The sequence below is a fragment of the Prionailurus viverrinus genome, chromosome E3, assembly GCF_022837055.1.
Source record: "Prionailurus viverrinus isolate Anna chromosome E3, UM_Priviv_1.0, whole genome shotgun sequence".
Lineage (NCBI taxonomy): Eukaryota > Metazoa > Chordata > Mammalia > Carnivora > Felidae > Prionailurus > Prionailurus viverrinus.
Window position 1 is genome coordinate 31,031,937 of NC_062576.1, and position 17,163 is coordinate 31,049,099.

Consider the following 17,163-nt stretch of genomic DNA (forward strand, 5'->3'; position numbering starts at 1 on the left):
AGCTGGGGCTCCAGCTCAAACCCTCAATTAAGAAAACAGTTTTATTTCAGCAAACACCAAAAATACTCATGTTTGGAAGAATGCTGGCATGTGGAATTGGCGTTGTAGGGCAAACTGCGTCTAGGGATTGGGTCTTGGGAAAGGTAGGTCCACACTTTAGTATATAGAGAATTATCCAGAAGGTGCAGTTACAAAATGAAAAAAAAAGAAAGAAACATGATGAAAAGATGTTGAGGTCCCACATCCAGTGGTTCCAGCTTCTTTGCAATGTGTCCAAAGGATTTTCATTTGTAACAAGCATCTCCACTGATACTGAGTCCAGGTTTTAAGCCATTCTTTGAAGACTGGGTCCGTGTCCTAGGTATGATAGAATTTTCCCGTGTGACTTCGGGCAACCTCATTTATCTCAGGGGACTTGGTTCTCTCATCCATAAAAGCAGAAAGGTTGAATCAGGTGCATTTTCTTCATTGTCACCATTGCCGTGTATTACCTGTATTACCTCATAACATTCCCCAACCCCCCCCCCCCCACCCAAACACGACAGGGTGTGGATTTTCATTGCCTCTGCTTTGGAAATGGTAGAAATGGGTGTTCAGAGCATGTGAGTGGCTTGTGCAAAAGCATATGGTCTGCTTCTGATCAGAGCCAGAGTGACTATATCACAGTACACAGCACCATGCTGGCATTTTCCCCAAGTTCAGTGCTCCAGTGTAGCACTGGACTAAGGGATAGGTCAGGTTCAAACATTCATTTTGCAAATAACCAGGTTTCAAAAGACATGGCTTTGTGCTGATAAGGAAAGTCCACTGGGCTTGAGGGGGTAGTGTCTTCCCAGGTGTACTGTCAACAATTATGCCAGGAGTTCCCAGGGCTGGACACGGGTGGAGTAACAGCAGGGACCACTAGGGGGTGGTGTGCATGAGAAACCTCAGAAAAAATGAATGGCGCGAACCGGTGTGATCTGTTTGCCACGTTCAATCCTGGCAGATATGGTTCACCTCCCAAGGGAATTATAGATCATGCAGGTGGAAACAGGACACTTGCATCTTTAGGGACCTTGTCTTTTCTTCTAGGCAACTATCCCTTCCTTCACCAACCTCCCCACATGGCGCGCACCCCTCCTCCTACTCCTCTGCTCCTTCCTGCCCTACGTTCCCAGAGTGGGTTTCTAGCCACATTCATGCCCCTGTATGTGAAGATGTTAACCGCGTTTCCTGAAGAGGAGAGAGACCAGACATCAAAAGTGTTTGGGAAATGACGTGGTAGAGTCTGACAGTTTTTGTTACCATGAGATTTTCCAGAGCCTTTAATTTGTTCACCTGGAAAAAGTCATAATGATGCCAGTAATAGCCTTCATGCGGTTACCACTTTCCGTATGTCAGGCACCACACCACGTGTTGTACACTTTACCTTATCTTCACAGCAACCTAGGCAGTGGGTGACAGTCTGGTCTCTGTTGTGCGGATCAGAAAACAGGGACTCAGAGGGGTTGGCTGACTTGCTGAGGGTCACAAGAGTATTGAATGATGAGCCTGATTGTAACCCAGGAGTGTCTGGGGCTAAACCCATCACACCCTGCATGTGTCTCCCTTTTGAAAAGGGAGCGGAATGTGGGAGGTGGGGGCCATCCAAACTCCCCAACCTTGTTATCATGCCTCCTGTAGACTCAGGGTCTGGAGACTGAGTAGAGAACACTAGAGAAAGATGAGTAATGCTAGACGAACTTGGGCCTGGCCAACTCTGAGACACCTTTCCTCATGTAGACTCAGGGTCTGGAGACTGAGTAGAGAACACTAGAGAAAGATCAGTGACTCTAGAGGAACTTGGGCCTGGCCAACTCTGAGACCCCTTTCCTCCCCCCACCCCCAAGATAAGGCAGGATAAATAAAGATGCATTTAACAGGACAGGTGAAATTAGCCCAGTTTGGGTGGAAAAACAGCTTCCAAGCCCTTGCTTTTGACCCATCCTGAAATATTTCCTAAATGCATCAGACAACAATAAACTGATATAAAGACAGGGGTGCTGACTGCCTCTAAATGCTGTCACGGGAATCATAATGGCTTTGTTTTTCACACGGGAGAGAAAAAAAAAGTTTATGCCTCAAATTAGTAGGTCTGTCATGTTCCAAATTGTTTGCCTTTCTAAAAATGGATGTTGACATGTAAACAGTTATTACCTAATGCAAGACCCAAAAATCTGCCTCTCTAAAGGCAACAACTGTGTAGTCAAGGGATCCTTAGCAGACTCGTGGGTCTAAGGCTCTCTCTGTGGATATGGGAATACAGTGCATCCCCTTCCCTTCCGTGCTCCCCCCAGAGCTCAGGTTGTTTCTGAGCCACCGAGACCTAGTCAAACTCCCCTCATCAGAACCCTCAGCCCACAGAAAGATCTTTAGAGACCTAACCAGAGGGTACTAGTTCCCAGCAAGATTTCTCTACTGTGGTGGTTTTCAAAGTGTGGTCCCCAGGCCAGCAGCATCCCCTGGGAACCTGGTGGCAATGTAACTCCTCGGGTCCAGCCGAAAGCCCAGTGAATCAGAAGCTCTAGGATGGAGCCCAGGGATTTGGGTTTTAATAATCCTCTGGGGGAGGCTGATGCTGCTCAAGGAGCTGAAATATGAGAACCAGTGAGGGCCCACTGTTCCCTCCTTCCTGCTCACAGGCACACACTCATGACCTTCTACCGTCCCTTGTCTCCCACTTCATTGTCTTCTGTGTTCTCTACGCACCTGGCCCAGGCCACCGCCCACCTGGGTAATCGTAGGAGCCTCCCGGGGCAGCAGGGGACGGGGGGCGGGGGGGGGGGGGCTACCTCCAGGCCATTTGCCCCTAATCCCAGCTCCACTTGAAAACCAAAACTATCATTCAAGAATGCAAAAATGGTTCTGCCAGTATCCTGCCTAGAGCCCTGTGAGGCCTTCTAATTTCCCCAGTCCAAGATCACTAAACAGTTCTGCCTCCACCGCCTTGGGTCAGTGACATCCTCCCCACTGCCAAATCCAACAAAGCAAATGGAGTGAGAGCAGAAGAAAACAGAGTTTCTCATCTGTTCTGAAAAGAGCTACTCCCATCACACTCAGGTGGGAAATAACCTAGGCATGTGAGTCAGACGGATGCGGGTCCAAACTACAATGCCAGCACTTAGCAGCGGTGGACGTAAGCGAGACACCCTCCCTCAGACGCCCGTGTCCTCATCGCTAATGAGGAAGGACACAGCCTGCACGGCTGGGTCATCAGGGAATTTAGTGACAACATGATGCAAAGGGCCAGCACCCTGTCTGGCACATGGTAGGGAGTGAGGAGATGCTAGCTACCTCCTGGTCCAGCCACCCAGCTGGTTAAACTCACAGACTCCACGTGAAGGACTCCTGATTCTCCCCAGACCGCCTCAGGAAAGCTGAACAGAGCAAAAAGGCTAAATCATCCCCAAGACTTGGAGCCAAGAACCTGACTGTGTTTATCTCTGCCTCACAAGGTGTGTTTTCTCCCCTCCTGCATTAATTCACCTTGTGTTTTGCTAGTTTGCTTGGGTTGCTTTCTGAAAAAAAATAAAATAAAACATTTCCTGGATGTCTTACCTGGATGGTGTCTGATAGGGACATTTTCCTTCAGGCAATGAATATTGAGAAGGGGGGCGGGTAGCACATTCTTCAACAACAGCCCAGAGCACAGACACATCACACACACACACACACACACACACACACACACACACACACACACACGAACACCTACATGCTGGAACTTAGATGGATTTAAGGTCCACTCAATGGGGACACACGTGTGGCACTGGGTCACACACAGACACCAGGACACTTTGTGCTTTCAATGATTAATGTCAAATGTGACAAGACCTAGACAAAAGAGCTAGAAAGAGCCGTACAGTACCTTTTGGTGACTTAAGTGTCGCCACTGCCCAGTCACCATCAGAACTTCCTAAAAAAATAACAATCGAGAGATGCTGATCTGCTGGCCGGCTTCTCGTGTTCGCTGCCCTCACCTGCTGCCGGCCCCAGCCACAGCCTCCAAGGCAGTGGGGGAGCAGGCCTCAGGGGCCCCGGGAATAGGGCGAGAGACCAAACGGGCAAATGTGATTCTGTAGGCACTTCCTTCTGCAGCATCAAGATAACACCCAACAGAGGGTCAGAAGAAGTCCCTTGAAAAAGGCCTAGATGTTTTCAGTTACGTCAGGGAGAGAGAGATTTCTCAGGCAGTGAATCTGGCTCTAAATCTCAACCCTCTAAGAAAGAAAGGGAAATGTGAGTTGCATGAGGTCACTTTTGCTAATGACAACACTTTGTTGACAAGATACATTTGGATCCTGTTTTACTGCAATCCGTCTCCTGAAAAAGTTAGAGGGAAATCCAAGGTTGGGCCAGGCTCTGCAGTGACTGCAACTTTACAGGCTGGGTGGCAGGCCCCCAAGGGGTAGGGACTGTCCATGCACATAATCTGTGTATGAAAATACTGATAGGGCGCCTGGGTGGCTCAGTTGGTTAAGCGTCCGACCTTGGTTCAGGTCATGATCTCAGGGTTTGTGAGTTCGAGACCCACATCGGGCTCTCTGCCCTCAGCACGGAGCCTGCTTTGGATCCTCTGTCTCCCTCTCTCTCTCTCTGTCCCTCCCCTGACCCTCCCCCTCTCAAAAATAAAAACATTAAAAGAAAAAAGAAAAAAGAAAGAAAAATACTGTTGAATGAATGAATGAATGAACGAACGAACAAATTAAGTTTCTCTGTGAGTCACTTTTCCTAAGGGAGGGAAATACTCCTAAATGCTACAGGATTCAAGTTTGTTATTTAAGCATCACATAATGCTTGGAATTTTGTTTAGAAATCAGTTTCCCTAAGTTGAATTTCATTTCAGGTGTGCCGAATGAGCCCGGGTGATGGTACTTTATTAAGAAAACTCCCTGGTAACCTCTTGTGTAAAGAATGTTAAGGGCAATGGCCACACCCTAAGCCTGTCTTTGTTAGACTTTCTCTGTAAGATTGGATTTTACTCAAAGGGGGGTAAACCTGCTCACGTGTCTGTGCAGCAGCCTCTGTCCATTGGCCAGAGGCCTCACCAATCAGTGTGTGCCATTGGCTCCCCTTCCCTTTCTTAAGAATCTACCTGAAAAGCCCAAGTTCTCAGCATTTTTGCACAATTTCCAGACAGACATCAGGCTGCCAGCTGAGAGGAGTTGCAGGGAACATTCTTTGTGACGTGAAAGATTACAGAGCACAGATCCGGTCTCATTTAAACATTTCTGGTTGGCCTCATAGGCAGGCCAAAGGACGCTCAGATTGCCACATTCCCCCTGCCGATATGAACTCAACACCCTCATTATTCACAACAGAGGGGAAACGAAGGGACAGGAGGGTGAAGAAGTTAAAATTAAGTGAGACCCGCCCAGGTTCATTGACATCTGGAAATAGTGATGTGGCCCCAAATCTTCCTGTGTGGGTGGACACAAGACTGCCTGAGTCACTGAGTCACGGACGCCAAACAGGTCATTACCCCTAAGCCAAGTTCATCACTTGAAGACAGGAACCATGCCATGGTCACCCCTATCCCCACCTAAGGCAGGGCTTAGCTCTGGCAAGGTGGTAACAAGTTTTCTTTCATAAATCCACTGAAAATAAGGACACTTAATCAGGTGGCACACAGGCTTCCAAATATACATGTAAGGTCCCACTACATGCTTGGTGCCACTACCCCTGACATTAGATAAATATTTATTGGGTGGAAAAACTTCAACACTTATTAAAGGGGGATGAATCAAAGGTGGTGAGAGGAAACAAACGTGAGGTAGCTTTCTGGGTGATGAAATATTTCTTATCCTTACTGGGATGTTTGTTATCCTAGAGTATGTGTCTTTCAACAATCATGCCACTGTAAAATTATGATCTGCAGATTTCACTACATGTAAATTTTACCTTATCTGCAGTATACCTTAAATATATTATACCTCAATTATACTCAGCACCATGGGAAAACTTTAAACTTCAAACAAAGAAAGATAACTCAATATAAATAATCCTCCCACCAAAAAAGAGGGGAAGGTGCTCTCCCATTTTTTTTTTTTTGGGGGGGGGTCTGGTTATAGCCTTCTGATGCCAGAAATTGCCCTCTGGAAGATGGAATCATGTCATGGAAAGAACACAGGATTCTGAATCAGGTAATCCTGAATGTGATTCTTGCCTCTGCCATTTACTGGAAGACGCTGGGAAAATTGCTTAATTTCACCTGCCAAAATTGCTTAATTTCATCTGCCAAAGATTGGGAACAATACCTCCCTCAGAGGTATAGTGTTTTGAGACTTCAATGATGTTAGCCCTCTTCTTGCCATAACTTAAAAAAAAAAAATTAAACACGCAGAGGTCAATCCATGGCTGAGGTCTCATGCATCAGGTAGGTTTCTCACGCATGACTCGTACAGCAAGATGAAAGAGGAAATTCCTGCCATGTTGAAGTGTACTGTTGTGGTTTTAAACAGTGCCATTGGAAAATGGAACAGGATTCTGGCAAGAGCCCCTTGTCTGTCAAATAGCAACAAAGAAAATATCTTCTTAATAAAATTTTAATGTAAAAATGAAGGCACCATGGCACTTTATCAATAATGCTGGTACACCCTGTCTCTTTCTCTCACTGAGAAGCCAGGGTTGCAATGAAGCATCTAAAGGGCATGTAGGTCAATGAGAAAGAATGAAATCCTGCCATCTGCAGCAATGTGGATGGAACTGGAGGGTATTATGCTAAGTGACATAAGTCAGGCAGAGAAAGATATCATATGTCTTCATTACTCATATGTGGAACTGGAGAAACTTAACAGAAGACCATGGGAGAGGGGAAGGGGGAAAAATTGTTACAAACAGAGAGGGAGGGAGACAAACCATATGAGACTCTTAAATACAGAGCACAAACTGAGGTTGATGAGGGTGGGGGAGTGGGGGAGAGGGGAAAATGGGGGATGGGCATTGAGGAGGGCACGTGTTGGGATGAGCATGGGGTGTTGTATGTAAGCGATAAATCATGGGAATCTACTCCCACAACCAAGAGCACACTGTATACACTGTATGTTAGCCAACTTGACAATAAATTATATTAAATAAATAAATAAGTAGATAAAATTATAAAATAATAAAATAAAATAAATGTGGTCAGTAGTTTAAGTCTTACGTGCCTAAAGGAAAAAACTGGACATGGGGCCAAGAGGCGATAAATGCTAATGCGTAGTCAATTTTCTGTATGCAAGGTCCATCAGAAATTACGTGAAAGTGTGGTCTTTTTCCAGCTCTGGAGGCAGGAACCACCCCCCTCTGAACCAGCAGGTAAGCCTTCTGGACATTTTCCCAAACACCTCTGTCCTGTCAACATTGCCTATGAAGAACCATAAAGTGGGTTCTTCACATCGTAACTACCCATCAAACTGGCGGCTCAAGCCAGGGAACTCGTGTGCTTAACGGAGACTTCAGGTTACATTTCGACTCAATCTACCACAAGACACACTTTTTGTCTTCAGTCTTGGTGGAGGATGGAACTACAACGTTTAAATCCGCAGTTGTAACTTAGGAAGGAGAGTCAGTTGGAGGAGACTAGGAATCTTTTTTTAATGGATTGTAGTAGCCATATGTCTGGATCTTCGTCATTCAGGAGATACGGGGCAGTAAACAGGTTTGGCTGACTGCTGGTCCTTAGAACGGCTCAAAAACGTCATTTGCTGTTTTGCTTGCTTGTTTGTTTTATCAGATCCTCAGTGTGAGTTAGCTTCCTTGTATGTCTTTCCCATCAAACCGGAATAAACTCTCCCTCCCTCAAAATGACACCTGAGCCACTGCATGTTAATCAAGGCATCAGTATATCTTGGAGATCTGAGGAAAAATATGGCCAACAAACAACTCTGGTCTGGAGCCTTTAATATGTTCCAGTATTACTGAGGTTGACTGTATGTCAGGCTAAGCACATTCTGTGCAATGTATCACTGAATCTACCCAACAAACCATCAGCTCCGTATTGTTATTATCTCCATTTTACAGAGGGGGGAAACTGAGACCTGAGGCAGTTAAGTTATTTCAGAAAGAGCCTGAAAATATCTACTGAGATCTTAAACTCCGTCCCGACCAGCGGCAGAGGCCATGCCATGTTCCACCATCTTGCTGATCATCTCATGCTCCTGACTTGATGTGGTACTCACCATATGCTCTAATTCACTAATTTTACAAAAACTTATTGGGAGCACTTGTAAGTTCCCAGCATGGTATTAGGTGCTGGGGATGCACTGATGAATGGGACAGACTTGGTTCATGCCTCAATGGGACCTACAATCAAGGGACACCAGATTAAATATCTAAAATGAATGAATGAATGAATAAATCAATCAATGAAACAAATGATAATCCAACCCCATCATACCTCCTTGTACAAAATCTGATGAAGTTTAGCTGCTAACATTTCCCTAATGTGTGCTAATCTTTTGCTGACACTTGGGCAGTGAACCCCTTGGGAACAGAGAACATTGTGTACTCACATGCTATATCCCTGAACTGTAGAAAGAAAAGAGCTCTCTTTAAACATCAATGAGTGTGTTGGGGTGCCTGGGTGGCTCAGTCAATCAAACGTCTGACTTTGGCTCATGATCTCATGGTTTGCAGGTTCGAGCCCTGCATCAGGCTCTGTGCTGACGGCTCAGAGCCTGGAGCCTGCTTTGGATTCTGTGTCTCCCTCTCTCTCTCTGCCCCTCCTCCTTTCACATTCTCTCTCTTTCTCAAAAATAAATAAACACTAAAAAAATTTTTTAACATTAATGAGTGTGATTTCAACAAGCAAATAAAGTAAAATAAAATATAAAATAAAATAAAATAAAATAAAATAAAATAAAATAAAATAAAAGTACCAACAGTTACCACTCTTTTCTCTCTGGAGTTGGCAGTGAATGGATGGGACATATTTAATGGCCCACAGTATTCTAATAACTAGAATGAGTAGAATTGTTTCATTTTCTATTTTAAAATTTCCTCGCTTTTCATTCCTCATTTTTCACATGAAGAAGCTGAGGTCAGAGAGTTTCAGTGACTGCGTGAAACTACCCCATGTTCTGGATATTAAAGCCACCAAGAGAAATTTATTTTCCAGGGGTATTTTTGAACCTGGCAGTTAACCCTAAAGGCTGTCCAAGTCCTTCCTTCTTTACCAGGAATTTTTAGAAAATGCATCTGCTTATCGAAGGCTGCAGAACTCTCAAAGGAAAAAAATTTTTAAACAACTTCTCTCCTGGGTGGTAATGATTTTGCTAATGAAATGCGTTTCATCATCCGCACACACATCATGGTGTGAATTATGCCTTAATAAAGAACCTTTCGAAGAGCACTTAGCCCAGGATCTGCATTTCATTTGTGCAGGCAGATGCTGGACACGTGGGTAACCCATTGGGTCAGGCAGTCCTTTAATTTGCTCCTCCCTGGAGAGTCACAAGACCATCAGCGACTCAGGTAAAGTCTGTGAACTCCCACAACAAGCAGAGAGGAAGGACAGAGAAGAAGAGGGGCACATCAACCATATCCAGGATGGAGGAGAGTTCTTTATGTAAGATCCTTCAGAGTTTTCTAGAAGATTAGGGGTGCTTCCTTACAACTGAGCTATGATTGGACTCATGCCAAAGACAAGCACAATCATTCATTCAGTAAACACTACAGAACTTTATGGAAGTTCTTTATGGAAGAAAGGGTTACTTAAGAAGGGCAAAACTGGAAATGGAATTCTAAATGCACTGTAGACATGTGCTATGGGCAGGATCTCTGTACAAATCCGAGGGAAAAATCAAGGAGCATTGTGGGAATATCCATCTATGATTCACCCAAATAACAACTGGGTTTGGAGGGGGGACAAGACACCAGGCCTAAGCTGAAGAAATAAGCTGTTTAGGGGAATGTAACCAGTTCAAAGGGAAAAGGATGTCTGGGTTGATTTTTTTTTAATGCCAAAAGAAGAATCAAATGGAACTGGCAAATGCCATTTGTCACCTAAAGGCAAGGCTCAGGAAGGGAGCGGGGAGGGGCAGGGCACCACACAGTGTATGAAGGCTTCCATAGCTACATTGGTGTAGATGCCCTGACTCCTTCTCTCCTAGGCAACAGCCTGCAGCTCTTTCTCCTAATATTTGAGTCTACTTAAACACGCTCAGGATGCATACGCTGTGCAAACACGCGATCTGGAATGGGGGGAATCTGTGGTCATGGGGTGTGTATAAGGGCTGAGTTCGGTGCAGAAACTCAACATGCAACACAGGAACTGGTATATGAGTTCTTGCAGGGCTTGGGATTTGGAAAAGCCTGTGTCAGTCTGCTCAGCCTGCGCCCTTGGGGTTAGAAATCTGGTCTGCCCATCTTTGAGGGACTCCATCTGGAAGCCCTAAGAGACGGGGAGACATGAATTCCTAAAGATATTTGTGATTCAAATGCTTGCGGAGTTCCTAGTATGTGCCTGGCCCTCTGCCGAGCCACCAAGATGCTTTGTGCCTCCGATGTTTGGAGACCATGGTCACCTCCAGCATCACAGACACGTCACAGCGTCCGGGCTTTGGTTTCTGGTGTCCGTTTGTAATGGAATTAAGATATCAGACACAGGAATCAATCAGCAAACACCTCCCATCCCATATCTCTGATGAGGGGCGTGGTTGCGAGGGAAGGAATGAAGACAAGTAGCTGATAATAAAAGCAAGCAGGTGGCCTGTGAGTCCATCTGCCCAAAGTGTGACTTTGCTGTGGCTGCTGCTTCCATCCGATAGAACTCCTGCCCACGCGGTTCGTTCGGAAGCCCGGGACACCATCATATGTGACGCTCCCTCATGTGTGAGCTGGGGAAAGGGACTAACGGAGGAGCAGGGCAGGGGGAAGCTAGCAGCGGGAGGATAGGCTCTGGAGTAATAAAAATCCACAGGCTGCTTGATTTGGACCAAGGTAAAAGAAACTCCTTGAGTCTTAGTTTCCTGATCTGAAAACTGGGATAATAATTGTGCCCTCCTCTTTGGACCACTGTGAGAAAAAGAGGCAGGATGTATAAAATGTCCCGTGCAATCGATAAGAACTTGATCAGAACTTAGCACAAGCTCCAGGCTGTGTGCCCAATCCGGAAGAGCAGAAGCGTTCCACTTACTGAATTCACAGAGACGGGGTGACTGCGGGGTGATGGATGCTACCTCCTACAGGGCAAGACACTCGGACACCGGGTGTCCTGGATTCTATGTCCTGGGGATTCACTAGGGCAGATGGTGGACGACGAAGGGGCTGAGGTGTCTGTGGGTCCAAATAAGCCTCCAGGCACCCTCTGTCCCGGGAAACAGCCCCCACACGTGTCCCTCGCACCCCCCCCCCCGCCCCACGTGACTAGTCATAGGGAAAGCAGCTGTTTCACAGTAACCTGGGCCCCAGGTAGAGACATCAAGAATATGTGTGAGAGAGACAGAGAGGGAGATAGAGGAAAAGATGGACAGACAGAGACAGAGTTCAGGAGACGAGAAGAAGGAAAAGAAAACGAGAAGTAGAACGAAAGAGAGGAGCAGAAAAACCAGTTGGGGGGTGGGGAGAGAAAAGTACAGAAAAGCAGGGGAGAAAGAGAACAGCACTTACCAACCGCCTTCAGGGAGGCATATTTGTTGAGCTCTTTGCCCGGCGGCTGCTGCTCGTAGGGATTAGAGATCTGGCCCAGGCTGGGGTACGAATGCGGATGGCCCATCTGCTGGAGCAAAGGGGAGGTGGGCACCGCGTTGTTCATCTGCGTAGCATCTGCAAGCAAGATAACAGGGGGTGGTCACAGACGGGGCGGGACCTTCCTCCCATGCAAAGCAACCCACCCTCGCAGGGTCCCAAACGCCCACCCTCCTGGGGACACAAGAGCGAGAGCAGCAGGGGATGGGTGAATAAAGGGCAAAGGGTGCGCCTAGAACTTTTCATCTCCCCCTGAAATGGATGTGTTAAGGTCCCTACCATTGCAGGGGCTATTTCTGTTATTAAAACTATAGGGGTGCCCGGGTGGCTCAGCTGGTTGAACGTCCAAATTTGGCTCAGGTCACGCTCTCACGGTTCGTGAGTTGGAGCCCCACATCGGGCTCACAGAGCCCGCTTCGGATTCTCTGTCCCCCTCTCTGTCTGCCCCTCCCCCAATCTCGTGCTCTCGCTCAAAAATGAAGGAACATTAAAAAATAAACTATATACAGATGATTAACTTCAGTAACAGTCAAGGAAATGCAAGTCAGAACAATGACGAGAAGCCGTTCCTTCGCCAAGAGATTGGCAAACATTGAGTAAGAGGGGGGAGGTACACCGATAGTCGTAAAGATGTGGGAAGTTGTGTGGTCTCATCAACTCATGGTGGGCACGCAATTTGCCATATTTGCGGAAAGGAACATGACAGTGTGCCTTAGAATGTAAAGTGAGTGCATATTTTGACCAAACAATACCACTTCTAGGGAATGAGCCTACAGAAATGACATCAGAATACATGGATATTTGTTCAGAGATGTTCTCTGCACCATTGTCTATGAGGTGAAATATATGCACACACACAAACAACATGAGCTCCTAAAAATATGGGAATTCTTGGGGGCACCTGGATGGCCCATGTGACTCTTGATTTCAGCTCAGCTCATGATCCCAGGGTCATGGGATCGAGCCCTGAGTTGGACTCTGCTTAGAGTATGGACCCTGCTTAAGATTCTCCTTCCCTCCCTCTCTCTCCCTCTGCCCCTCTCCCCTACTTTATCTCTTATCTTTCTCAAAAAAAAACCATATGGGAATTATTAAATTATTGTACATTCATATTACATACACAATCTGTACATGCATATAATGGGATATCATGCAGCTTTAAAAAAAAGTGTTTAAAATCAAGTTAAACTCTGGGGCACCAGGGTGGCTCAGCCAGTTAAGTCCAGCTCTTGGCTTCAGCTCAGGTCATGATCTCACAGTTTCACGAGTTCAAGCCCTGTATCAGGCTCTGCGCTGACAACTTGGGATTCTCTCTCTCTCCCTCTTTCTGCCCATCCCACACTCGCACTGTCTCTGTCTCTCTCAAAATAAATAAATAAACTTAAAAAAAATCTTATAGAAAGATGTGTTAACTCTACACCTGTCAACCTGGATAGTTCCTTGGGGCTTATACTGTTAAGGAGGGAAAAAGAAAATGAGAAAGTAATGCAAATAATACAGCATTTTTGGTAAAGAAAATCTGTGTGTGTTGTAATTTGCAAAGACAGAAAAAAAATAGGTAAAGACACATGAGCAGAATATTGACTACGTAGAGGAAATGGAATTCACCTGGAGAGGTTCAAGAAGTTGGCTCCGAAGGAATATTCTCTGAGCTGAGACCCAGAAATCCAGATGTGAGTTAAATGTGGGAGGAGGTGGAGGGCAGTAGAAGCATGTGCCGGGCACGTGCAGAAGAGGGGAGAGGGAGGAGGTGGGGCTGAACAGGCCTGCAGGGCTCACGATGCCTTGTGAAGGGTTTCTGTGTCACCCTGAGAGCAGTGGGAGGGAGGGGGCAAGCTCAGATGAGGCACGGAGTCCAGAAGAGGGGGGTTATTGCTCAGTTTCAGGCAGGAAGTGGAGATTCTCTCCAGGTACATGAAGCACTCGTGCAGATCCAAATAAACATGGCGGTGGATGCTGGTGCTGCTTTGAAAGATCCCCTTTACCTGGCATATGTGCCCATTTCCCAGCTGCTCTGGAGGGGACTCACAGCTCAGAGCTGGCCCTAGCACCCGCTAAGTTATTCTCAGGAACCACCACTCTGGGTTTCGGGTGCTTCATGAACCTCACCCTCAACACCTGAGGTGGCTGGCCACCAGTGTCTGGCTGGCTGACACTAAGGTGCGCAGACCGGCCCCTTGCCTCAAGGTGTGGATAGCTTTATGGACCAATGGATGCTCCAGAGCTCCCAGGGTTTGGAACAGGGGACAGCGTTTTTTTGGGTAAAGGGACAAAACTGTAAATAATTCAGTCTTTATGGGCCACACAGTCTCATTAGGAATACTCTCAACTCCACCTTTGTATCAAGAAAGCAGACACAGACATTATGTCAAATAATGGGTGTGGCTGTATGTCAATAAAACTTAATTTATCAAAACAGGTAGCTGCTAGATTCGATTCAAGGGACATAATTTGACTAACCCTGGTCCAGACTTTACCTGAGACTGACACCCCCATCCGTGTGAGACTCCTTCATCTTACCTATTTTGTTTCCCTCACAACCTGAGAAGGGCGAGCGTGCGTGTGTGTGTGTGTGTGTGTGTGTGTGTGTTGAAGAGCACTCCCTCAGAGTATTATACACCTGAACCCCCTCTCTGAAGTGCTGCTTCTAGACAAGTCAACCCATGACTTCTCTACACGTTATACCCCATGACGTATATGGAATGCTTGCCTTTAGAAACCAATAAACCCAAATGGAAAGAGGCAGGGATACCACAGCTGAGACACAGAGATAAGAACATTTTTATCACTGCACAAGCACACAACCCCAAATGTGTAATGGGGATGTGACCAAACATATGCCATGTCGCCCAGCCTCTGCTGGCATGTGAGAAAGTGGGTGTATCCTTCTGCCATAATAGCATTTTGGCTGCGATTCAGCTGGGTCCAGAAGGCTCAAGATAATAAAATAATGGAAATAGGGCTGCATAAGGCCTAGCGTTTGTTATGGTGTGGACCCCGAGATCGTCTGACATCTTCCTCTCCAGAGCCACCTGCTAGGGAGGTCAACTTCATCTCGGCACGTCAGGCCAGACATGTTTTGTGCCCAAATGCTGGTCTGGTGGGAGCACTTACTATAAACTCTCAATGTTTGCTGTTTTTGGGGGGGGGGGGGTGGCTCACACTGTATCTTCTTTAATGGACAGCTACTATTTTTGTGTCTTCAGAACCGCCACTTCCTTCTACATCCTGCTTCATCTGAATTTGGGTCATGTGATGAGCTGCCAATTACGGTGACTGTCTTAGTCTGGGTTTTCCCAGAAGTCACTGAAATAAGGATCCAAGTATGAGCATATCTGGGGGGGGGGGGGGTGCTCTCAGGAACACTGTAGAAAAGGAGTAAGGGTGGCACAAAAACAGACACTCAGATCAATGGAACAGAAGAGAGGACCCAGAAATGGACTCACAAACATATGGACAACTAATCTTTGACAAAGCAGGAAAGGATATCCAATGAAATAAAGACAGTCTTTGCAGCAAGTGGTGCTGGGAACACTGAACTGCGACATGCAGAAGAATGAACCTGACCACTTTCTTACACCATACACAAAAATAAACTCAAAATGGATGAAAGACCTAAATGTAAGACATGAAGCCATCTGAATCCTCGAGGAGAAAGCAGGCAAAAACCTCTTTGACCTTGGCCACAGCAACTTCTTACTCAACATGTCTCTGGAGGCAAGGGAAACAAAAGCAAAAATGAGCTACTGGGACCTCATCAAAATAAAATATTCTGCACAGCAAAGGAAACAATCAGCAAAACTAAAAGGCAACCAACAGAATGGGAGAAGATATTTGCAAACGACATATCAGATAAAGGGCTAGTAACCAAAATCTCTAAAGAACTTATCAAAATCAACACCCAAAAAACAAACAATCCAGTGAAGAAATGGGCAGAAGACATGAACAGACATTTTTCCAAAGAAGACATCCAGATGGCCAACTGACATATGAAAAGATGCTCAACCTCACTCATCACCAGGGAAACACAAATCAAAACCACAATGAGATACCTCCTCACACCTGTCAGAACAGCTAATGTTAACAACTCAGACAACAACACATGTTGGTGAGGATGTGGAGAAAGATGATCTCTTTTGCATTGTTGGTGGAATGCAAACCGGTGCAGCCACTCTGGAAAACAGCATGGAGGTTCCTCAAAAAATTAAAAATAGAACTACCCTATGACCCAGCAATTACACTACTAGGAATTCATCCCAGGGATACAGGTATGCTGTTTCGAAGGGACACATGCACCCCTATGTTTATAGCAGCACTATCTACAATAGGCAAAGTATGGAAAGAGCCCAAATATACATCAATGGATGAATGGATAAAGAAGATGTGGTATATACATACTATGGAGTATTACTTGGCAATCAAAAAAAATGAATTCTTGCCAACTGCAACAACATGAATGGAACTAGAGGGTATTATGCTAAGCAAAATTAGTCATAGAAAGACAAAAATCATATGACTTGACTCATATGAGGTCTTTAAGAGACAAAACAGATGAACATAAGGGAAGGGGAAAATTTTTTTTTTAAAAAGGGAGGGGGACAAAACAGAAGAGACTCATAAATATGGAGAACAAACAGAGGGTAACTGGAGGGGGTGTGGGGGGGATGGGCTAAATGGGTAAGGGGCATTAAGGAAACTACCCCTGAAATCATTGTTGCACTATATGCTAACTAACTTGGATATAAATTTAAAAAATGAAATAAAGAAAAAAAGAAAAAAAAAAGAAAAGGAGTAAGGGAGCAAGACAGGGATGGGAAAACAGACGAAGAGCACAATGCCAAGCAAGGGGCAATTCTAGTGAACTGGAGTTTAATCCCACTTTGGAATGCTGGTAAATGATGTGGAATGCCTGTCTGATAATTCTATCATTAGGCAAGCCCCTTAGTATTTATATACCAATTCCCATGAGTCATCAGTTGAGGGCTGCTTCTGGAAGACAGCAATGCCTCAGCATTTGCAACCCACCATGTTCATGGTCAGAGTGTGCTCTGGCAGGCAAAAAACTCTTATTCAGACATGTAAGGGCTGGCAGTTGGATATCAGGCCAGTAACTCTCACTTCTGGCCACAGAGGTGAGCATGTGATCAAATCTGACAAGTCACAATACCTCCTTCTTCCCACAGTGATTGGGCCAGAAGCAGGCACGTGATCTAGGCTGGACCAATCAGAATACTTCCCTGAATTTTTCTATTTGGAACCTTTGGATTCAAAAATCCAGGAAGCCATGGATTTGAGTTTGTACCTACCAAGTGGAGAATCTCTTTATTGTGAAGGAATAAGGACAACAGGAGGGAAGCAGTGAAGATAGGGAAGGCCCTCCCCTTTTTTTATGTTTATTCTTGAGGAAGAGAGAGTGAGAGAGCACACACAAGTGCGGAGGGGGGGTGCACAGAGAGAGGGAGACACAGAATCTGA

General features: G+C 45.8%; 1 protein-coding gene across 2 annotated transcripts in view; it reads right to left on the reverse strand.

Moving 5' to 3' along the window:
- SHISA9 (shisa family member 9) overlaps positions 1 to 17,163 on the reverse strand; it is a 277,140-nt gene that overhangs the window by 13,905 nt on the left and 246,072 nt on the right. Inside the window, exons 3-4 of one of the 2 annotated variants that reach the window (XM_047838808.1) lie at positions 11,611 to 11,766; positions 3,890 to 3,937 (exon numbers count right to left, since the gene is read on the reverse strand). In XM_047838808.1, coding sequence (XP_047694764.1) covers positions 3,890 to 3,937; positions 11,611 to 11,766 — 204 coding nt within the window. Of the gene's footprint in view, positions 1 to 3,889; positions 3,938 to 11,606; positions 11,767 to 17,163 lie in introns of both variants that reach the window. The other variant, XM_047838807.1, reaches the window with a different exon arrangement.